This window comes from Moschus berezovskii, chromosome 8, assembly GCF_049115385.1.
Source record: "Moschus berezovskii isolate FMDL1 chromosome 8, NW_MosBer_1.0, whole genome shotgun sequence".
NCBI classification, from domain to species: domain Eukaryota; kingdom Metazoa; phylum Chordata; class Mammalia; order Artiodactyla; family Moschidae; genus Moschus; species Moschus berezovskii.
The window spans coordinates 15,801,346-15,825,705 of record NC_142467.1 but is presented as its reverse complement, the minus strand read 5'-3'; the positions used below and the strand labels follow the sequence as shown (position 1 = coordinate 15,825,705).

Here is a 24,360-nt window from a genome sequence, read left to right as displayed (position 1 = left end):
GTAGCTCAGTCCGACTCTTTACAACCCCATGGATTATATATATAGTCCAGGACAGAACACTGGAGTGGGTAGCGTTTCCCTTCTCCAGGGGATTTTCTCAACCCAGCAATCAAATCCAGGGCTCCTGCATTGCAGGCACATTCTTTACTAGCTGAGCCACCAGGGAAGCCCAAGAAAACTGGAGTGGGTAGCCTATCCCTACTTCAGGGGATCTTCCCGACCCAGGAATTGAACTGGGGTCTCCTGCATTGCAGGTGGCTTCTTTACCAACTTAGCTATCAGGGAAGGCCATTTGTGATCTTGGGTCTCAGTTACCTCATCTAAATAATAAAGGTAACATTCAGTTCCACTGCTGCTGCTGCTGCTAAGTCGCTTCAGTCATGTCCAACTCTGTGCGACCCCATAGACGGCAGCCCACCAGGCTCCCCCGTCCCTGGGATTCTCCAGGCAAGAACACTGGAGTGGGTTGCCATTTCCTCCTCCAATGCATGAAAGTGAAAAGAGAAAGTGAAGTTGCTCAGTCATGTCTGACTCTTAGCGACCCCATGGACTGCAGCCCACCAGGCTCCTCCATCCACGGGACTCTCCAGGCAAGAGTACTGGAGTGGGGTGCCACTGCCTTCTCAAACATTCAGTTCATAACACTGCTAAAAGAACTATTCATCATCATGTACTAAATGAAGAAACAGATAAAAAGTACCTATTATCATGTCTCTTGTCAGATTTTTAATAAACAGTACAACTCCAACCACCATCTTAATATTACACCTTTCTGTGTATAAGCTCATTATGATTCAAATTCTCAGCTCTGGAAAAGTAGGATGTATGCTTTAGCTTTATGCAACATACTTACCTTTGCTGCTCTCCTTATACAGACCTTTCATAAACAAAGCTAATGCGAAACCTATGATGTCTTCTAACTCCTCAAGGGGTGTTGACTTAAAAGCCTGGATAGCTTTATCATATTCACCAATGGAACTAAGAAGCAAAACATAACTTACTTTTAATATCAAAAATCACTTTGGCTTACATCATCAAAATACAAAAATATAATATACTAAGGTTCTTTTAACAACTTAACCTACTTCATCTCTCAGTGTTAAAGCTGCAGAAAAGACTTAGATTAAAATAGAAGGCACATCATTTATTTCAAATAGGATATACCAGAGGGATTTAACTTCACACTTTGCTTCTTTGAAATTTTATGTGAAAATGATCAGTGCTGCTGAACTACAAATGGTCTTTTTTTAAAAAAACAAACTTGAATTAAACTCTTAAGTTATAAAAATAAATTCCAGCTGACTTTTATAATAATTTTTAGGCTTAATAGATTAGCTAAAAATTACCCTGTGACCATGGGTCTAGCATCTTTGAGAAGTTTAGCAAGTCATAATCAAGCTCAGCCTTGTGTAAACTGTTTATATGCACATCCATTTTTTTTGAAGGGCATATAGATACACTAAAATGCCACAGACAAAATCATACATTATCTTCTCTGTATTTAATATGAATTAAAGTAAAAACTGCAATATTTAACACTAAAGTACAATGCCTTTTAATAACAACAACAACAAAAAACCTTTTGTTTATTTAAAAATGAAGAGATGTTGCCAACACCTGGAATAGACACACTGTACCTTTGAGACTCTTATTTCTGGTATCTATCACTATATTCAGAAGCTTGCTTCTATTTTTAACATGCTTTTTGAAATCTTTTTAATCATGGAGGAGTAGCTGGGAGCTAAAAATATGGGCAATATTTGCTTCTAAAATTAATTTTATGAAGCTAAAAGAATTTAAAAATCAAACTCAAATATTGACAAATGTTTAATGAAGGGAAGCGGACTACCTTAGATGTTTATGGATACACACGTGTTTTAAAAATATTTTTTTAATGAACACTATCTTCAAACATTTGATTACTTTTGTAGAGAAAAGAATGAAACTAGAGAAGGACACAATGGCTTCAAGTTTATTTGTAACTTTTTTCTTTTTAAAGAAACCTGAAGCCTCTTAACAGAATTTTAAGATCTGTTATATCTGAAGGGTTACTGAATTATGCTCCATACTCTATTACTGTATTTTGCATATTAATATGTTATATAATAAAACAAATTAAAAAGAAATCAGATTACCTATTTTTAATGGGAGGTATAAATTTTCTTCTAAAATAGTTACATTATATGAAACATCTAAGTAAAGAAAACAGATACTTTGTTCCATACAGCTTCTAACAACAAAATCTTGGAAGTGACAGAGTTCTATCAACTCCTAAACACACATTTCAAAGGAATTAAAAACAATCAAAACGGAAAATTTTCTATCTACAGATATCAGATATGATTCAGTTACATGATTATAAAAGAACTGGCTACCTCTGATTTTTACTGTGTAGCTCCTTAAAAAGAGTAGGTACTAATTCCAAAATACCAAACTATAGGTTTAATAAATAGGGTGTTTCAAACAGGAACACTCAATTTTGGGGACAGCTCTCAATTTGAGGTCTCCTCAACTTGAGCCCAAAACTGTTCTCCCATCAATACTCTATTGTCCAGACCTAATTCTATCCTCTGAAACAGCTGGTTTCCCACCTTTTTAAAAAATCTTTTTCAAAGTCAGAAGTCACTGAGAATCTAAAGAAAGTTACACTGCTCCCTCCCCATCCCCAAAATGCACACACAAAAATTTCTATATACTATCTCAAAAGGGTTTCTGGACCCTTAATCCCACTCTCAGTTTAAGAACAGACATCAAATCAGAATAAATGTAATCCACTTCCAATTAACTAGGCTTCTGCTATCAGAAAGAGTAACTACCTCTTCTGTCTAGTTCACAACCCTCGGTTCTAAAACTGCTCCTCACAAAGGACACTGAGGCTGGGTATCATCACAGGGACAGGAAACTGGTAACACAGCTTGGGACAGCAGGAATGATCACCCTGGGTGGATGTCATCACTACTCATTCACACTCGTCCCACTCTTCTGGAAATTGGTCGTCATCACTCAATAGTTCCATGGCTTCCACCAGAAAAACCTGACAGATTCATAAAAGTAATGGGGAAAAGTATGCTTACCATAACAATCTGCCATAATTTCTTACTGTAACATTATAAGCATCTCGGTCTTCTGCAGTCTGTAACAACAAAATTGCCCTTTAAAAAAAGGACAAAGTGTTTAAAATTATCTACGTGCAATAATAGCATTCTTTCACTCTTCCTCCTTAACAACCTACAGATTTTTGTTTTCTTCATTTAATTATACTAATTAACTAGTTCCATTATAGCTTATTCATATTTTATTAAACTGGTACCACAAAAGCACTTAATAGATTTTAGATTGTTAGGAAAATAATAGTCTCTTAATATGTGAAATCACTTTTCATACTTAAGTTTTAAATATTTCAAAAAATTTAATCTAAATGTGGGCAACAATTATGTCGATGTTTTAAAGTTTTGACATGTTTGAAGTACATAGAATTTACATAGTACACTCTTAAAATTATTTATACACTAGCAGTTTGAGGTAGGAAATCAGGAAATTGAGTGCTTTCATGTGCCTTTACCTGTTACACACAGGAAGACATTCAGGCAATCCTGAATTCAGAGAAGGGAACCAGTCATCACGAGTCCCGAGAGGTTTAGGATAAACACAACACGCTGACAGCCCTTATTTTTACATTCTGATGCTCAGTCCCCTTTGGGCAAGCAGGAAAATGTCTCAACAACTAAAGGAGTTGGATACTTAACAATACTTTCTTCTTCTTTTTTTCTGTTTAAAGATTATCCAGGGAGAAATATCCAAGAGAAGCATTTAATGCCTCTGATATTACATGAAAAACAAGACAGTATTAGAGAAATAGTAACAGCAAACTACCTGTCATATTAAAAACCACACCTGTGGTTAAATACCCAATTTGCAATTTCAAGTCTCAAATACAAGAGTGGTGATAAGTCAAGAAAGACTGGTGTATATCCAGGTGACTGTGAAGTGAAGTGAAAGACGCTCAGTCGTGTCCGACTCTTTGCGACCCCATGGACTATACAGTCCATGGAATTCTCCAGGCCAGAATACTGGAGTGGGTAGCCTTTCCCTTCTCCAGGGTATTGTCCCAACCTAGGGATCCAACCCAGGTCTCCCTCATTGCAGGTGGATTCTTTACCAGCTGAGCCACAAGGGAAGCCTAAGAATACTGGAGTGGGTAGCCTATCCCTTTTCCAGTGGATTCCGGAATCAAATCGGGGTCTCCTGAGTTGCAGGCAGATTCTTTACCAACTGAGCTACAAGGGAAGCCTAGGTGACTGTGGAGTGGCCATTTTAGACAAAAGTATAACCAGCGCTAGACTCACAATATTTGTGATTAAAATGTATACCAAAAAAAAGAAGCAAGCAATCTGAAGCTTCCTAGTTTCTCTGTTTCGGCTTCCCTGGTGGCTCTGATGGTAAAGAATCAACCTGCAATGCAGGAGATCCAGGTTCGATCCCTGGGTCGGGAAGATCCCCAGAGAAGGGAATGGGTACCTCTCCATCTATTAAGGGCTTCCCAAGGGGCACTTAGAGGTAAAGAAACTGCCCCTCAATGCAGGAGACCTAATGAGACGAGGGTTCTATCCCAGGTCAGGAAAATACCCTAGAGAAGGGCACGGCAAACCCCTCCTGGAGAATCCCATGGACAGAGGAGCCTGGTGGGCTACAGTCCATAGGAGGGCAGAGTTGGACAAGACTGAAGCGACGTAGCATTGCATATTTCTCTTTAAAAATCCTGCTCCTTGTAGTCCATCAAACGTCTACACTTTCTTTACTGGTAACTTTACTGTAATGGTGACAGAAATAGAATTGTGGGTTTCACACACCTCTCCCCCTCAACCCCACACACCCCTCCCCACACACACACACCTCCCCACACACACATACCTCCCCCCACACACACCTCCCTCCCCACACACACACACCTCCCCACACACACCTCCCTCCCCCCACACACACCTACCTCCCCCCACACACACCTACCTCCCCCCACACACACACCTCCCTCCCCACACACACCTCCTCCCACACCTACCTCCCCCCACAAACACCTCCCTCCCCACACACACACACCTCCCCACACACACCTCCTCCCACACACACCTACCTCCCCATACACACACCCACCTCCCCCCACACACACCTCCCCACATACACCTACCGCCCCCCCACACACCTCCCTACACACACACACACCTCCCCCCACACACACCTCCCCCCCCACACACCTCCCCCCACACACATATGCACCTCCACACACACACACGCACTTCCACACACATGCATGCACCTCCACACACACACACGCACTTCCACACACATGCATGCACCTCCACACACACGCACGCACCTACACACACACACCTCCTCACACACACACACATGCACCTCCACACACACACATGCACACGCACCTCCACACAGACACGCACCTCCACACACACACATGCACCTCCACACACACGCACCTCCACACACACACGCACGCACCTCCACACACACACGCATATTCACATACACGGACCTCCACACACACATGGGCACCTCCACACACACACACATGCACCGCCACACACACGCACCTTCACACACACACATGCACCTCCACACACAAACACACACGCACCTCCACACATACACACGTACCTACACGCACACACACACACTCCTCTCTGCCCACATACACCTCTCCCCACATACACCTGGCAAAATAACTACAGCTTTCAGTACCATCTAGTGACCACTTCTGTGAACTACAGAGAGCCACACAAGGAAGGCAAAGCATCTGGGATACCTCGACTGTTTTTCATCTGACAGGTTTCTCCTGATTTAGGGCAATGATGTACCTCAGAAATTAGGCATTCCGGTGTTTTTTTTAACTTCCCATCCAGTACCCATGAGATCGGTAGCGAGTTTCTCATTCAAAGATCAGTGAATTTGCAGAGGAAAACACTCCAGGTTGATTTCATGTCCCGTCACTCTCTGGGCGGGTCATCTCTCTCGAGCACACTGTCCTGGCTTCCCCAACATCAAGGCCACTCCAGCTTCAGAACACTTGCTCCTGCTATTCCCTCTGCCTGGAAGGCTCTCTCCCTGAGGACCAAATGACTTATGGCCACCTTCAACTAGGCCAGACCTCAACTGCCTGCTCAGGAAACCTACCTCTTACACCTATCTCAAATTCACTGTTTGCCCCTCCACTGTCTGGCCTTTTACTCTTCTCTGATTTCCTTTCTTAGCAATTGTTACTATCACAGATGTCTATTAGCTTACCATGTACCTCACCCCCACCAGAATACGAGCTCCATGAGAACTAAGCCTACATTTGTTTTAATTCACTGCTAAACTGCCACGGCCAAGGACACTGTGTGACACAGAGCAGCAGCTCAACAAATGTTTACTGAATGAATAAATACTATACAGTCAACATTAAAGTGATTTAAACAAACGTATATCTTCTCATTTCTGAAATCTCACTTCTTATCTGAATAAATACATATATTTAATAAAGCAAGACAAACTATAAATGGAAAGATTTTTCTAAAATCTGAGAGGGTTTTTTGTTTGGTTTTTTCTTCTTCTCTCTCAGGTTGAGCAACAGAAACCAAAACACAGCTGAAAATTTAGACCTGTATTTTTTCTCCCTCAAAATGTAGTAATAATAAATAATGAAAAGTCAGGAAAGGAATCAGAATAGTTTATTTGTACCTTCTTCAAGAAAACGAGGCTTTATTTTAAAAACGGCAACTAACCAAGAAGGACCACGTTTAAATTTAAGGGAGCCTTTACCTTTGGTACGCATTTGCTGCTTCCTTCTTCAGCTGTAGATGTTCATTTAAGTAACCCAACATGGTGAAAGCTGGAGCATAATTCTGAATTCTCTCTGGAAATCCAAAAACATCTTTTCTCAATATGTGTGTAATGGTTGTATCTGTAAAAACATTACTTGTTTTCAAGTTTTTTAATAGTTTAAAACAGCAGATTATTTTCTGAGGTCATGGGCATTGCTAAGAATAGAAGTTGAGTTTACCTTGACTATAAAATACCAGTGATCGTTCTAGAACTCTTTAAAATTACTGAATAATATCTATAGTTATACATGGATTCTATTCATGTTTCAAAGTTTAAATACATTTTTATGCTCAAAGGTATAACAATTTGAAATCAGAGCTCATGTTAAAACTAGTCATCTGAATTATAAGGAAATTCGGTACATCGGCTAATCACGTAAACCCTCCCTGATTAAATTTAGCAATAAATTATCTTGGTGGTTCTATTCCAGTTTCTATGGACATTTAAAAAAAAAAAAATTCAGTGTTGTATACTAGAAAGAATAGCAAGGAGAGATAAGAAAGCCTTCCTCAGCAATCAATGCAAAGAAATAGAGGAAAACAATGGAATGGGAAAGACTAGAGATCTCTTCAAGAAAATTACAAGTACCAAGGGAACATTTCATGCAAAGATGGGCTCGATAAAGGACAGAAATGGTATGGACCTAACAGAAGCAGAAGATATTAGGAAGAGGTGGCAAGAATACAAAGAAGAACTGTACAAAAAAGATCCTAATGACCCAGATAATCACAATAGTGTGATTACTCACCTAGAGTCAGACATCCTGGAATGTGAAGTCAAGTGGGCCTTAGGAAGCATCACTACGAACAAAGCTAGTGGAGGTGATGGATTCCAGTTGAGCTATTGCAAATCCTCAAAGATGATGCTGTGAAAGTGCTGCACTCAATATGCCAACAAACTTGGAAAACTCAGCAGTGGCCACAGGACTGGAAAAGGTCAGTTTTTATTCCAATCCCAAAGAAAGGAAATGCCAAGGAATGCTCAAATTACCGCAAAATTGCACTCATCTCACACACTAGAAAAGTAATGCTCAAAACTCTCCAAGCCAGGCTTCAGCAATATATGAACCGTGAACTTCCAGATGTTCAAGCTGGATTTAGAAAAGGCAGAGGAACCAGAAATCAAATTGCCAACATCCACTGGATCACCGAAAAAGCAAGAGAGTTCCGGAAAAACACGTATTTCTGCTTTATTGATTATGCCAAAGCCTTTGACTGTGTGGATCACAATAAACTGTGGAAAATTCTGAAAGAGATGGGAATACCAGACCACCTGACCTACTTCTTGAGAAATCTGTATGCAGGTCAGGAAGCAACAGTTAGAACTGGACATGGAACAACTGACTGGTTCCAAGTAGGAAAAGGAGTACGTCAAGGCTGTATATTGTCACCCTGCTTATTTAACTTATATGCAGGGTACATCATGAGGAACGCTGGGCTGGAGGAAGCACAAGTTGGAATCAAGATTGCTGGGAGAAATATCAATAACCTCAGATATGCAGGTAACACCACCCATATGCCAGAAAGTGAACAAGAGCTAAAGAGCCTCTTGATGAAAGTGAAAGAGAAGAGTGAAAAAGTTGGCTTAAAGCTCAACATTCAGAAAACTAAGATCATGGCATCCGGTCCCATCACTTCATGGCAGATAGATGGGGAAACAGTGGAAACAGTGGCTGACTTTATTTTGGAGGGCTCCAAAATCACTGCAGATGGCGATGGCAGCCATGAAATTAAAAGATGCTTACTCCTTAGAAGGAAAGTTATGACCAACCTAGACAGCATATTAAAAAGCAGAGACAATACTTTGCCAACAAAGGTCCGTCCAGTCAAGGCTATGGTTTTTCCAGTAGTCATGTATGGATGTGAGAGTTGGACTATAAAAAAAGCTGATCGCCGAAGAATTGATGCTTTTGAACTGCGGTGTTGGAGAAGACTCTTGAGAGTCCCTTGGACTGCAAGGAAATCCAACCAGTCCATCCTAAAAGAGATCAGTCCTGGGTGTTCATTGGTAGGACTGATGTTGAAGCTGAAACTCCAATACTTTGGCCACCTGATGCGAAGAGCTGACTCATTTGAAAAGACCCTGATGCTGGGAAAGATTGAGGGCAGGAGGAGAAGGGGACGACAGAGGATGAGATGCCTGGATGGCATCACTGACTCAATGGACATGAGTTTGGGTAAGCTCTGGGAGTTGGTGATGGACAGGGAGGCCTGGCATGCTGTAGTTCATGGGGTTGCAGAGTCGGACACGACTGAGCGACTGAACTGAAACCAGAAGGAAAAGATGACTTGGGCACTTTCAGGGCAGTATTTTGAAATTCTAACGTCAAAAAACATCATGTAACTATAAAGGAAGTGTACAAAGGAAAAATAAATGCACCTGAACTATGAACTACTTAACTTGTGCTGGGAAGCAAGCCTTCAAATCTCTTAATTGAACTGTTTAACAAAGTGGAGCATAATCACATCTTATGTGATGGTTAGGTTCAAAGTATAAGATGAAAATCACACAGAGTGATACCTGAAAAATTTTTAAGTCATCTTGTAAGGAGAAGGTAACCAAATTGAGTCAAAGTGAATGAGGAGATTCAAATTCTTCATCCACACTCATGCTGAAGCCAATAGTCAGCGACAGATGATATCTGCATTTTTCTTGTCCCCCCTTTCTCGCCTTTCTGCTTCTAAATTAATTTTTTTTTGACCAAGCACATATAATTCAATTTGATAAACGAGTATACGACACGGCTCCCTCAAAAACCTAGCTTTGCACAACTGTCAGAGAAAGTTTGTTGTTCTAGGCATGTGAATTTTGCAGAAAGCTAACACGACTGAGCAACTGAAGAAGAACATGTTTCAGTTCAGTTTAGTCGCTCAGTCGTTTCTGACTCTTTGCGACCCCATGAACTGCAGCACACCAGGCCTCCCTGTCCATCACCAACTCCCGGAATTTACTGAAACTCATTTCCATTGAGTCAGTGATGCTATCCAACCATCTCACCCTCTGTCATCCCTTTCTCCTCCCGCCTTCAATCTTTCCTAGCATCAGGGTCTTTTCAAATGAGTCGTCAGTTCTTTGCATCAGGTGGCCAAAGTTTTGGAGTTTCAACTTTAGCATCAGTTTACTTCTATGTAAAGTCCTTCACAAATGTTTCCCATTCTGTAAGGAAACCTATGAGTAAAATCTCTGATCCTACATTTTCTCAGCAAGGCTCCAGGAGTTATTCATTCAAGTCATTCATTTGGGCACACTGCAGAACACATTAATGTCTCAAAGTGCTGACGTTTACAAACGAACCGCCTTCTCCTCCAGTGCTCCAGGCTCAGTGCAGGCAAAGTACTACCAGCCTGAAGATTACAATGATGCTGCATTTCTCTTCTGGTTTTCAGTTTACCTGATCTCTTCATACTTGTTCATGGGGAGAAAATGGCAAATTCATGCCTTAAGAACTAATATTTAATTTGGAATTAACTTTAAATTCTTTAAATTATCTCAACAATTATTCATATATCTTGCCATATAACACGTGCCATACCCACGTATTTAGTCAAGACCACTTGTGCTGCTGGAACCGCATTCATCTGGAGGATGTTATACCGGTACAGCTCTGTGTCTCTGTTGCTCTTATCTTGCAACGTTGTACAGACCCAATACGCATAACCTATTGCTCCCTCAGTCTGTAAGAAAAGAAGAAGTCAACAAGCAGACACAGAGTAATAAACCTGCCAAGAAAAATTAAGAAACAAAACAATGTACTTCAGTACAGTAAACATCGGATCTTCGTCTTCTAAGTCAGCTATTAAGTGCCTTTAAATAAAAGGTCACTGTGATACAACACAACTAAGACTATATTTAAATCACTTGCCTCAAACCTCAGTAGAGGAAACGAGTGGGATAAATAAAGAGGAGAAAACAGTGACCCTCCTGATGGTTTGGTGTGATTCTCAGCATCATGCCCATAGGTCAAACAAATAATGACCAATCAAAAGATTCCTAAACGCTTTCATAAATAATCTAGAAATGTCAGCTAAGTCTAGTGTTTGTTGGTTTATTTATTTTGAGTCTGTTTCTATTCTGCATGACTACTCATCTATTAGATCCCAAAGTCATTTCTTCATCAGCTCTTGAAGTTCTTTAACGAGAGTTTATCTATTTTTAAGAAAGAATAAAGAGTAGAGACAACTGCTATCATCAGCACCTGACATCACCATGTATTTGTTTTCTCAACAAGGGTAGTTAAAAGTTTATTCATTAATGAATCCTGAAGAACGCTCAAATTCTTACGTGCATACTGAGTTCTGTAGTGTGCCTAAAGAGATCCATGGTGTCGTAACTTCCAACTGTCTCTGCAATTAGAGCCTATAAAAGGAAAAAGGACGGTCTTAATATGTTCAAAATGAATATTACTACTACTACTAATAATAATAAACGAACTTTTTGAGGAACCAAAGGTTTTTCTAGCTGTGCTTAAAAGCAAAGTTAATTTCTTTTTCAATCATGACTACCATATTCCATGGCTCAGAGGACCAGAATGACTTGTTAAATGAGCCTTTAAGCTGACAGACACTTGAAGAACTCCATTGTAATCAGGCAGTGGTGGAATAATCCACATGAAATTCCTCAGAATCCTGATAAAGCTATGCTACCTTCTCCCTTCACTACCCAGTGCTCCCCAGCACCAGCCTTCATACAGGTACTTGGTTAATCACAGGGTCACCTCAGATTCAACTGGAAAGCCTTTTAAAAAGGAGATCTCACCCCTAGAAATCTAGCTTCCATAGATCTGGGTAGAGTCTCAACATGTTTATTTTTAAAACTGCCTCAGGATTTCAAATAGTAAGATTTTGTGATAGTTAAAATTACTTTCAAGCTCATCTATCTTTTATAAGAAAGCAGGGTTGTTTTTAATTATCATGCATTACTAATTAAGAAATTAATATTAAGCTTCACTCTATCATTATCATTTTAATTAAATCTACTACTTACCTCCTGAAACAAATTATTTGTAAGGCCAAAAATAATTTAAAGATTAAAAAAAAAACACTTAAATGACTCTGATGAGCACCTAAGATCTACTGACCTCCATCAGTGCCACTCAAAGTGAAGTCCCTGGACCAGCAGCATTGTCCTCACTTGGGAGTAGTTAGAAATGCAAATTCTCAAGCCCCCAGGGCCCAAAACTGTACACAGCGATTACCGTGGTAATGCTACTGTTCTCAAATGCTACCACAGCTAATGGGAACAGGAGTTTGCCTTTTCTAACTCTGGGAGCTTCACCCATTTAATTAACGAGAATCAGATCCAAAAGCCAAAGTACAATAGCAGATACCTAATCACTGACTATGTATCACTGATATGAATGAATGTAAAATTAAAGATATACATGCGTTAAAGTACTCAGCATGTTTACCTCCTTCACACTCTTCCTTGGGTTTGCAGTTTTAGTAAAATGAGGCACAATGAAAGGCAGAAATGAACTTAACAGAAGCAGACAAAATGTGGTCCACTGGAGAAGGGAATGGCAAACCACTTCAGTATACTTGCCTTGAGAACCCCATGAACAGTATGAAAAGGCAAAAAGATAGGACACTGAAAGATGAACTCCCCAGGTCGGTAGGTGCCCAATATGGTACTGGAGATCAGTGGAGAAATCAGAAAGAACGAAGAGACGGAGCCAAAGCAAAAACAACACCCAGTTGTGGGTGTGACTGGTGATGGAAGCAAAGGCCGATGCTGTAAAGAGCAATATTGCATAGGAACCTGGAATGTTAGGTTCATGAATCAAGGCAAATTGGAAGTGGTCAAACAGGAGATGGCAAGAGTGAACGTCGACATTTTAGGTATCAGCGAACTAAAATGGACTGGAATGGGTGAACTTAACTCAGATAAAGTTAACACCTGGAGTAACAGGGAAATTTGGCCATGGAGTAGAGAATGAAGCAGGGCAAAGGTTAATAGATTTGCCAAGAGAACACACTGGTCATAGCAAACACCCTCTTTCAACAACACAAGAAAAGACTCTACACTTGGACATCACCAGACAGTCAATACCAAAATCAGATTGATTATATCCTTTGCAGCCAAAGATGGAGAAGCTCTATACAGTTAGCAAAAAATAAGACTGGGAGCTGACTATGGCTCAGATCATGAACTCCTTATTGCCAAATTCAGGCTTAAATTGAAGAAAGTAGGGAAAACCACTAGACCACTCAGGTATGACCTAATTCAAATCCCTTATGATTATACAGTGGAAGTGAGAAATAGATTTAAGGGACTAGATTTGATAGACAGAGTGCCTGATGAACTATGGACGGAGGTTCACGACATTGTATAGGAGATAGGGAGAAAGACCATCCCCAACAAAAAGAAATGCAAAAAAGCAAAATGGCTGTCTGAGGAGGCCTTACAAATAGCTGTGAAAAGAAGGGAAGCGAAAAGCAAAGAAGAAAAGGAAAGATATACCCATTTGAATGCAGAGCTCCAAAGACTAGCAAGGAGACATAAGAAAACCTTCCTCAGTGATCAGTGCAAAGAAATAGAAGAAAACAATAGAATGGGAAAGACTAGAGACCTCTTCAAGAAAATTAGAGATACCAAGGGAACATTTCATGCAAAGATGGGCTCAATAAAGGACCTAACAGAAGTAGACGATATTAAGAAGAGGTGGCAAGAATACACAGAAGAACTGTACAAAAAAGATCTTCACGACCAAGATAATCACGATGGTGTGATCACTCACCTAGAGCCAGACATCTGGAATGTGAAGTCAAGTAGGCCTTAGCATCACTACGAACAAAGCTAGTGGAGGTGATAGAATTCCAGTTGAGCTATTTCAAATCCTAAAAGATGATGTTGTGAAAGTGTTACACTCAATATGCCAGCAAATTTGGAAAACTCAGCAGGGGCCACAGGACTGGAAAAGGTCAGTTTTCATTCCAATCCCTAAGAAAGGCAATGCCAAGAATGCTCAAACTACTACACAATTGCACTCATCTCACATGCTAGCAAAGTAATGCTCAAAATTCTCCAAGTCAGGCTTCAGCAGTACATGAACCGTGAACTCCCAGATGTTCTAGCTGGATTTAGAAAAGGCAGAGGAACCAGAGATCAAATTGCCAACATCCACTGGATCTTTGAAAGAGCAAGAGAGTTCCAGAAAAACACCTATTTCTGCTTTATTAACTATGCCAAAACCTTTGACTGTGTGGATCACAATAAACTATGGAAAATTCTGAAAGAGATGGAAATACCAGACCACCTGACCTACTTCTTGAGAAATCTGTATGCAGGTCAGGAAGCAACAGTTAGAACTGGACATGGAACAACAGATTGGTTCCAAGTAGGAGAAGGAATACGTCAAGGCTGTATATTGTCACCCTGCTTATTTAATATATGCAGAGTACATCATGAGAAACGTTGGGCTGGATGAAGCACAAACTGGAATCAAGATTGCTGGGAGAAGTATCAATAACTTCAGATATGCAAATGATGCCACCCTTATGGCAGAAAGTGAAGAAGAACTAAAGAGCCTCTTGATGAAAGTGAAAGAGGAAAGTGTAAAAGTTGGCTTAAAGCTCAACATTCAGAAAACTAAGATCATAGCATCTGATCCCATCACTTCACGGCAAATAGATGGGGAAACAGTGACTGACTATTTTGGTGGGCTCCAAAATCACTGCAGATGGTGATGGCAGCCATGAAATTAAAAGACGCTTACTCCTTGGAAGGAAAGTTATGACCAACCTAGACAGCATATTAAAGAACAGAGACATTACTTTCCCACAAAGGTCCGACTAGCCAAGGCTATGGTTTTTCCAGTAGTTGTGTATGGATGTGAGAGTTGGACTAAAAAGAATGCTGAGCGCCAAAGAATTGATACTTTTGAACTGTGGTGTTGGAGAAGACTCTTGAGAATCCCTTGGACTGCAAGAAGATCCAACCAGTCAATCCTAAAGGAGATCAGTCAGTCCTGAGTGTTCACTGGAAGGACTGATGTTGAAGCTGGAACTCCAATACTTTGGTCATCTGATGCGAAGAGCTGACTCATGTGAAAAGACCCTGATGCTGGGAAAGACTGAAGGCGGGAGGAAAAGGGGACGACAGAGGATGAGAGGGTTGGATGGCATCACTGAATCAATGGAGATGAGTTTGAGTAAACTCCGGGAATTGGTGATGGACAGGGAGGCCTGGTGTGCTGTGGTCCATGGGGTCACAAAGAGTCAGACATGACTGAGCGACTGAACTGAATCACTGATTATTGACTTTCTAATATGGGTGATGCTCCCACTATTCTCTGAACTGAAAGACACAAAACCCAGGAGGTCACTCAGACCAATTCCCTTCTTCTCCAATTGTGAAAAGTGCAATTCAGCAGTTGATAAAACAATTAGCCATGAAAGACTCAGACTAGTAATTTGATTCCTATTTGGCAGTACAAAAATCTAAACTTCTCGGGTCCATGGGGTCACAAAGAGTTGGACATGACTGAGCAACTCTGAACTGAACTGATACCACTTTCGATTAATAGGTTATTTGTATCACAGGTTATTAATAACTATATGTTATGTATCTTACTTGTCCAATCCAGCACATTAAATAAGATGGATCAAGGGATTGAGCCATTTTGAAAGCTTCATGAGCTTGCTAGGAAAAAAAGACAAAAAATAGTTTTTAAGTCTAATATTAAGTTGCTTATATTAAAAAAGCATGAGAGAATAAGAAAACTCAGACTTGTAAACATAAATAAAAATGAAAGCACAATTTGCACAAGCATGTGCACCAACACTTAGAACAATGTCTTAAATACCTAGTCCTAAAGAGTTCTGGAGGCTTCCTGGTGGCTCAGTGGTAAAGAATCTGGATGCCAATGCAAGAGACTCGGGTTTGATCCCTGGGTCAGGAAGATCCCCTGGAGGAGGAAACGGCAACCCACTCCAGTACTCTTGTCTGGAGAACTACATGGACAGAGGAGTCTGGCACTCTGCAGTCCATGGGGTTGTAAAGACTTGGACACGATTCAGCGACGGAGCATGTGCAAAAGAGTTCTGGATACAACGGATTTCTCTACAGGCTTGGGAGTTCTGGTTCTCAATGAAAGGGCACTGCAGGTGTCTACCTCTTGGTCTGCAAAATTTTCAGTCAGTCACCCAGCTATTTGCTAATCCACAGGTTTAATGGAGGGCCTCCCAGGTGGCTTAGACGGTAAAGCGTCTGCCTGCAGTGCAGGAGACCTGGATTCAATCCCTGGGTTGGGAAGACCCCTGGAGAAGGAAATGGCAACCCACTGCAGTATTCTTGGTTGGAGAATCCCATAGACAGAGGAGTCTGGAGGGCTACAGTCCATGGATAACAAAGACTCAGACATGACTGAGCGACTACCACAACACAGGTTTAATGGAAGTACATAGAGAAGACTGTATCTATTCCCCTTGCCTTGAACTTAACTGGGAAGATAAAAACTATTAATAACCAGTGAGGTCTGAGAACTGCTAGTGGGTGAAGAGGAATGGCCAACATAAACCTGCACTAAGCGTTTAGGAAATGCTCAAGGCGCCCCACTGAGACACTTCAAATCACATGTTTTTTTCTTTTTTCTGCTATGAAGAATAGCTTATTATATGTTGCTTTACACTGTTTTCCCAATAATCTCTGCATGGCTGATATTGTCTTTTCTTCCTTACAAGAACATACGTTCACGGGCAACCCTACCATAGAACCACAGTCATAGCTTATTAACTAAGACTTGGCTTTGTTTAAATTTTTTAAAAATATTTTCACATACTTTAAGATCCAAATTAGTATTTTTCTTCACTTTATTTACAGTCTTCCAAAGCAGTCTTTGCAGAGACTTCATGTATCCCTGATAATATCACTGAAGCTATTTTAAAAGGATGATATTCAATACACTGGCTGAAACACGAAACAGTATAGATTGCTATTATCTACAGATCCATGGAAACTTCTGAAAGCGAAAGCTGCTCAGTCGTGTCCAACTCTTTGCGACGCCATGGACTGTACAGCCCATGGAATTCTCCAGGCCAGAACATTGGAGTGGGTAGCCTTTCCCTTCTCCAGGGATCTTCTCAATATGGGGATCAAACCCAAGCCTCCCACATTGCAGGCAGATTCTTTACCAGTTGAGCCACCAGGGAAGCCCAAGAACACTGAGTGAATAGCCTATCCCTTCTCGAGCGGATCTTCCTGACCCAGGAATCAAACCAAGGTCTCCTTCATTGCAGGTGGATTCTTTACCAACTGAGCCACCTAGAAGCAAACAAGACCCACAAACAGGCTCCCCATTACTGTAGCTCCAATTCTCTAACATACAACTGCTTGAGTATGACAAAGTACACCGTACATATAAAGGGATTAATATCTGTTAAAGGTGAATCTAAATCACCAAAGCAACGGTTAACTTTAAGTTTCTAGAGAGTACTAATCATTGCCCTTATTTCATCATCCCACCCCTAAGACATGTATGAAGGATAAAAGAAAAACACCCAAATAATTCATAATAAAATTGTTCTAATCTCTAAATGAAAATACAACGTAATTATAAAACCAGAAATTTCTTGGGACATGGAAAGGAAAACAAATCTTACACATTCAATGTTCAATATAGTAAAGTAAATGCTATCCGACATCTAGCATATCAGCGAGAATGCTAGACCAACAACATGCAAAGTATTTCTCCACAAGAAGCTTAGTTATTATGAAGAGATCATACATAGAAAACGTTCTTTACTTAGAATACAACAAAGCAGACAATATAGTATTTACCTCAATTTTTTCATTTGCAAGGTATAACACTCCCAAGTTGGTCCATGCAACAGCATTCTAAAAAACAAATAAAATTAGGTCCCTTGTCTACATGGCAGTCTCAGAAAATTATTAACACTAAATTTCTATGTTCTTTTTCATAGACAGAGACACAGAACACTCACAATTTGTTCTGACTGTATTGATTTGATGAAACAGTGCTGAGCAAGGGCATAATTTCCAATACCTGAAAAATACAGACTTTGATAAAACTGAACTTTATTGTCTAAAACAATCTAAAAATATTGAAGCGTTAACTCAATTCTCACCAGTGTAACAGGAAACTACACCAAGAGCATTCCAGTATAAGTGATTATTACTGTCAAGTCTCACAGCTTTTTTCAGACACTGAAAAGTAAAATTAGATACATTTTTATTTCTCGGAATATCAGCATTTAATACAGATAAATGTGAGTTTATGTGAAAACACTCTAGTATTTACTTTATCAAAAGCATCGTTCAGAAAAGACCTTAGTTTTTTTAAAAAAAGTTTATAAAAATTTTCTTAAAATCATACATGCATAGATTTCTCCAACAACTCTTGAAGGTCATCTGAGTTGCTGCCTGTGTCTGCTAGATGTTGTGCTTGGCGATAATAATTAATTCCAAGGTCACACCACGTATTAGATGTAGACATCAGTTTTAATGCACGACCGTAACATCTATGGAAATATAAAAGTGACTGTTATATTTTGTTACGATGTTCTAATTTAATTTGAATGTCATCAAATGACCATCTTTGTAAATTACCTTCCTCCAAGATGGAGGAGCTCATTTTTCTTTAATACTTGTTTTCCTTCTTTCTGCCCTAGAAGGACTCCTAAGACATTGACATTCACTTTAGATGGTGAGACAGCAGAGAGACTGGTACAAGCGTCCCCAACTAGCTTCCAAAGGCAAGACACATCAGCTTGATGCTGCAGAGCCCTAAAAAAAGAAACTGTGATGCTTAAAAATTATTTCCAAAAAGTATGGCATTTATCTCCCTCACTGCTACATACAATTAAAACACGAAAAGTGTACATATATGCAGTCTTTAGTTCCTTAATTAAATGCAGCAAATGCTTTACTGAATTTACTAACCATCTTGTATCTTATTACCTCCTTTTTAAGAAGAAAGGAAGAGGGGAAGGAGAAGGAATTAAGTGACAGAAACTGTGCAAACATTTCTTTGGTACTTTTTATCATTTTTCTTAAAAGCAGCAGAAATCCCATAAATAAATCAATAATTATCCAGGACCATTAAATTTTACCTTTAATACTGGATCTTTTAAATTACACTTTTTGTGTCTATTTAAACAAAAACCAAATCTCTCTCTTAGTTGAGTATCATAAACTGAGATTTTGCTTGATTGCCCTCAAATTTAAAAAAAAGAACTAGCAAATGTATTGGAGAAGGAAATGGCAACCCACTCCAGTGTTCTTGCCTGGAGAATCCCAGGGACGATGGAGACGTGGCTGCGGGGCCGCACAGAGTCAGACACGACTGAAGTGACTTAGCAGCAGCAGCAGCAGCAAATGTATAACATAGCAAATATATTTGGTGATCCAAAGGAGTTTTACTTTCTGAGTTCAAGCATACCAAAAATCTAAATATGAAAGTGTGAAAAATCCCTATTAAAGGAAGTAAGACTCAGTGGACAAGCTCAAAAAATAAATAAAAATATTAATTATGGTGGCAAAGGGCACTTCTTTTTAGAATGAGAAAATCTCAGCTATTCATTTCTCTTCACTTTTCTCAAAATCTTATAAATAAAACACAGCAATTGCACAATTAAGCCAAGTCTTGGTAATCAGCCATCACACACAGCTATGTTACTGGCAGATGGACAAGCAGATGGAACATTGTTCACAGCCTTTTCTACTCATGGAGTCCAGCCAAAAATCATTTTCCAATGTCTTTCTGAGAAACAAAATTAATTATTGCAGTCATCACTGAAAGCCCAACGTGAGGATCAGGAGGAAGGGCAACACTATTTGTAGCTCCTTTGCCTAAGTATCTTAGTGCAATTTCCAAAATTGACAGCATGAAAGGTGAAACAACAGAGAGGAAAAAAAGAAGAGAATCACTGGCAGTTGTAACAACCCAAACTCTTATCTCCTTTTAAGTTCAGTAAAAAATAAAATATCTGTACAGTGAAATAACTTCTACTGCCCTTACACAAGAATTGAAGTCATGTGAACATTCAAGTATAGAAGTAAATACAAACTTGGGGCTATCACTTTAAAAGTTCTAAATACGTTCTTGTAATTAGTTGTGAGTGCTACATGGTATCCAGAACAAAATTCTCCACTCAGAAAGGCAGTATTTGGAGCTGAAGCATCATCAATCAAAGGCTCACATTTACCCTTAAACGCTAGTTCAAACAAATTACACCCTCTTCACAATACCATCCTCTATAAGTGTTATGAAAGACTTGAAAAGAAACTACACAAATCAGAGGGAGAAAAAAGAATGAAGCTTTCACTTCAAATTTGGTTCATATTCAAAGCAAGTCAATTCGAGAGCAAGGAAATCGATCAGACACAGAGGAGAAGGCAACCAGGAAAAGAAAGGAAGTGAAGCACAAGAAAGATGTTTAAGAGCAAAAATATTAATTCTGCATCTAACGTGTGTACCTTTTACAGCCGTCTATATCACGGATAACACTCCACTTAAATACTGAATACAGTTCCATAAAATAACCAGAGCTGCTGGAACGTTTCTGTCTTCTTTCTTGTTATTAGATACCACTTTTTTCCCTACACAGACTCTCTCCAGGATCAGACTCCTACTTCACCTTTAGTCCTGCCCATAAGTCTAACACAGGCTCTAACTACTGAATGTAAAGCCAGCTGTACACCTAAAGGGCCACTTACCAACCAGTTCCAATTAGATACGTGGAACTCTAGTTCTCCTGAAAGAGAACATGAACACAGTGGTACCCACGCTGCTGCTCCACTAGCTGACTACTTCTTCCTTCCCACCCTTCTCTATGCATCCAGCATTTCAGCTGCTAAAAGCAAGAATCTGTATCTGTTCCCCAGTGCAAAATCAACACAATATGTATGTTGCAGAATTAATTGGTTAGTCTGTCATTCTTTATGTTTGCGATTCTGAATAATGACTGCTATAGCTAATAGGATAAACAGAGAATGATTTTCTAAATTTGACTTTATTATAATACTAAGAAAATAAACACAATAAATATTAATACTCACTGAGTAAAATATTCCAGCGCTTTCTCTATGTAGTCTACAGCTTTCCCATCAAGATAATCGACTAGAGCTGCTTTTGCCAACAGGAGGTGGCATTCACCCAAACCTAAAATCAGGTAAGTTTGTAGTTGTTAAAATATGTAAAAAAAACACTGAAAATGAACATCAAATAAATTTATTGGTGTAATATTACAGCCACACTCCAGAAGACAAAATTTAATGGTATTTTATAAAAAGTATCTTTAAGCATGGTCTTGCATACATTTATTGAAGAATTCAAATGGGAGGGTTCTGTTGGAGTAAACATGTATTGAAAGATAATATCTATGGAACCCATGAATTTTCATGATTTTCAACAAATTTCTTACCTCTTAAAATCTTATCTTTGAAAATGGGGATATTACTTAATAATACCTAATATGATGCTACCTGCTATTACATTATTATCATCTGGTGTCATGAAATAAGATTTGATCTCTCTACGTTCAAAACATTCACTGGGCTTCCCTTGTGGCTCGACTGGTAAAGAATCCACCTGCAATGCGGGAGACCTGGGTTCAATCCCTTGGTTGGGAAGATCCCATGGAGAAGGGAAAGGCCCACTACAATATTCTGACCTGGAGAATTCCATGGACTGCACAGTCCATGGGGTTGCAAAGAGTCGGACATGACTGAGTGACTTTCACGTTCATCCTATAAAAATTAAAAGAAATAGCAATTTCCTAAATTGCCTAGTAAACATTTAATAAATGTGAATTCTCCTTCTGTTAAGGAATTTCATAAAATATTTTTTTAAAGGGTTTCATGGTCTAAGTTACATGTCACTTATACAACACTTCTGAATTAAACTCCCCACTGATTCTTTAAAAAGGAAAAGAAAATGGAGGAAAGCAAATACAATGAACTCCAGTGCTTTTTTTAATGGTTAGAAATAATCATTTAAAAAGTAATTAAATATGGGTGGTGGTGTTTTACTTTAAATTACAAAAATAAGAAGGAATAGATACCTATAAAGGAAATAAAATTAATTTGCTGCTGCTGCTGCTGCTGCTAAGTCACTTCAGTCGTGTCCGACTCTGTGTGACCCCATAGACGGAAGCCTACCAGGCTCCACCGTCCCTGGGATTCTCCAGGCAAGAACACTGGAGTGGGTTGCCATTTCCTTCTCCAAAATTAATTTAGATAATTACAAACAATGAAAGTTGCCTCTAAAGTTCAAAAATTGAAAAAAATGAGGTTCTATAACTTACAAAGTAACTAAAACCTATTAAGATACTCTGAGGATATAGTGAACTGATTATCAAATACAAGAGTAGGAAAATTCCTGTTTTAGAGATCTTATTTTTAGATCCAGTACCTATCATGCTATTTATCTAAAAGCTGTATCTCTATCACATTACTATTTATTAACTGTCACAAAACAAAATCTGACCTTTCTAGATTCAGACCTATATAACAAGCTATACTATAAAAGGTTCTTACTGGACACATGTGATTGACTAAGAAGTTCTTTTCAAGTTACTCAATACATTTAGAAATTTATTCAAGGATTTTATACTTTGGCATCACAAAAAGTCAGAGGAGCTATTAAAAAGCAATTACCTTTCAGAGCAGGCACATAATCTTCTTTCTTTTTAATGATCAGCTGGTACTGAGCTACTGCCTCTTTATATTTGCCGAGGGTTTGCTGTATTGCCGCCACCTTAAACACACTGTAGGCGGATTCTGGGTTCAGCTCACTGGCTTTTGTGAAGGATTTCAAGGCTGTTGTATAGCCACCTCTGCTTAAATATGCCTCTCCTAATGACTCCCAACAATTGAAGTCCTTTGGGTCTGCCCTTAACGCTGCCTGTAAACTAAGAATTTCAAGAAAGAGTAAGAGAAGTAAAAGTGATAAAACTACTTCCACACCTGAAAGGAAAATACAAAGTAATTTAACTGAATCACACATATCCATGGTTTCCCTAATGGATAAAAGGGAAAACCCATATTTATTTAAAGCAGGTATACCTGTTCCTTTTATGATGTGAATTTTTTAATAGTAAATGTTATTGTAGTTTTGGAATGAATAAAAATAAAAATTTTTTTGAAGAAATGCCCACCAAAATTTCTTTTCCCTGACTGTGTGGGAGAACTCCAATTTCCCATCCTACCAGAACAGGTATACATCTGAACATCACAGTCTATAAGCCCTCACCAAGAAAAATGAGAGTTGAAAAATGGGAATAAAAGGCATACTTTTAATTTCAGATCAAATTCTATATCCATGAAAATTTTAAATGCCTGTATTAACATAAATCAGAAACAACTTTGATTCAAATACATTTTCTGTACACAGTTCAAGCCAAACTACTAAAAATGAGCTGCCCCAAATGCCCTTCAAGCTACTAATATCTCTCCTGCCCCAAAACAATGCTTGTCAGTGCAAGAAAAACAAAGATACTGACCTTGGCTTATTATCACTTCTTAAATTTATACTAAGAACCTACTATATACATGATACTATTAAGACTTTACTTGACTGGACGTCTCTCTCTCTCTCTCCTTAACACAAGGACATCAGTTAATCCAGTTTTGTAATTCCAGTGCATGCAGATAATAACAGACAATAAACCATAAATAAATTTTGCTAATTCTTCAATTAAAATACAATCTGGTAGGCAGCAACTTGTCAGTTCATTTTGGACACAAATAGAGTTTAATTTAAGGAAGCATTAGGCTAACAGAAGTTAAATATAGAAAGGCGCCTTACTCAGCCACTGCTTGGGAATGCTGACCAGCTTTCAGATAGTATAGGCCTCGCCTAAGCCAGGCCCACTTTGCCGTCCCAGCACTTGCCTTTTGAGTGACTGTTGTCAGGATAGCTAAGGCAGTTTCCTAACAAAAGAAAAGACTAATATTAGAGATATTAAATATTATGAAAAATACTGAACATTTATGTAATCAGATATATTTTTATTTACCACTTCTGATTTTTTAAACTTAAACTGGTATATACTGAACCACACTTTCAACATTAAGCAACTCAGCATCTGCCAATAAAAATTTACTTAATTTATAAGCAGTGGCACAAATACTTCTATAGCATCTAAAAATAAAAAGTAATTTTCAAATACACATATAAAAACATTTCTACTTCTATACTCAGAATAAAATAAAAGACCAAAGTGTTTAAATTATTAGACATACCATCTCTTCAAGCTCAACACTTAAGTCAACTGCTGCAGCTCCAGATTCAGCATCAGTGTCATCTAATTCAAAAGCTTTCCTATAACATCCACGGGCCCTATTTTTATCACCTACTACATCTTTGTAATAATGACCTAAATAGCAGAAAACTTTGCCCATGTATGTATCCAGTTTGGCAGCCTTTGGAAAAAAAAATCGATAATTACAGAATATTAAAGTTTGTTAGGATGGGTCCCTTTAAAAACACACACACAAAAATACACAGATTAAAGAAAAAAATTA

The 24,360-nt window shown here is 39.0% G+C and overlaps 1 protein-coding gene across 3 annotated transcripts in view; it reads right to left on the bottom strand.

Annotated features, from left to right (window-relative positions):
- The window catches only part of SKIC3 (SKI3 subunit of superkiller complex), a 98,371-nt gene that overhangs the window by 39,425 nt on the left and 34,586 nt on the right, over nt 1–24,360 (bottom strand). For all 3 annotated transcript variants that reach the window (XM_055429426.2, XM_055429424.2, XM_055429425.2), the window contains 15 exons: nt 24,079–24,258; nt 23,642–23,766; nt 22,492–22,745; nt 20,893–20,995; nt 18,442–18,618; nt 18,209–18,353; nt 17,961–18,039; nt 17,817–17,878; nt 17,653–17,709; nt 15,448–15,516; nt 11,158–11,232; nt 10,409–10,550; nt 6,814–6,907; nt 3,075–3,152; nt 854–978 (listed from right to left, as the gene is read on the bottom strand). In XM_055429426.2, the coding sequence (XP_055285401.2) occupies nt 854–978; nt 3,075–3,152; nt 6,814–6,907; nt 10,409–10,550; nt 11,158–11,232; nt 15,448–15,516; nt 17,653–17,709; nt 17,817–17,878; nt 17,961–18,039; nt 18,209–18,353; nt 18,442–18,618; nt 20,893–20,995; nt 22,492–22,745; nt 23,642–23,766; nt 24,079–24,258 (1,765 nt within the window). The remainder of the gene's footprint in view (nt 1–853; nt 979–3,074; nt 3,153–6,813; nt 6,908–10,408; nt 10,551–11,157; nt 11,233–15,447; nt 15,517–17,652; nt 17,710–17,816; nt 17,879–17,960; nt 18,040–18,208; nt 18,354–18,441; nt 18,619–20,892; nt 20,996–22,491; nt 22,746–23,641; nt 23,767–24,078; nt 24,259–24,360) is intronic.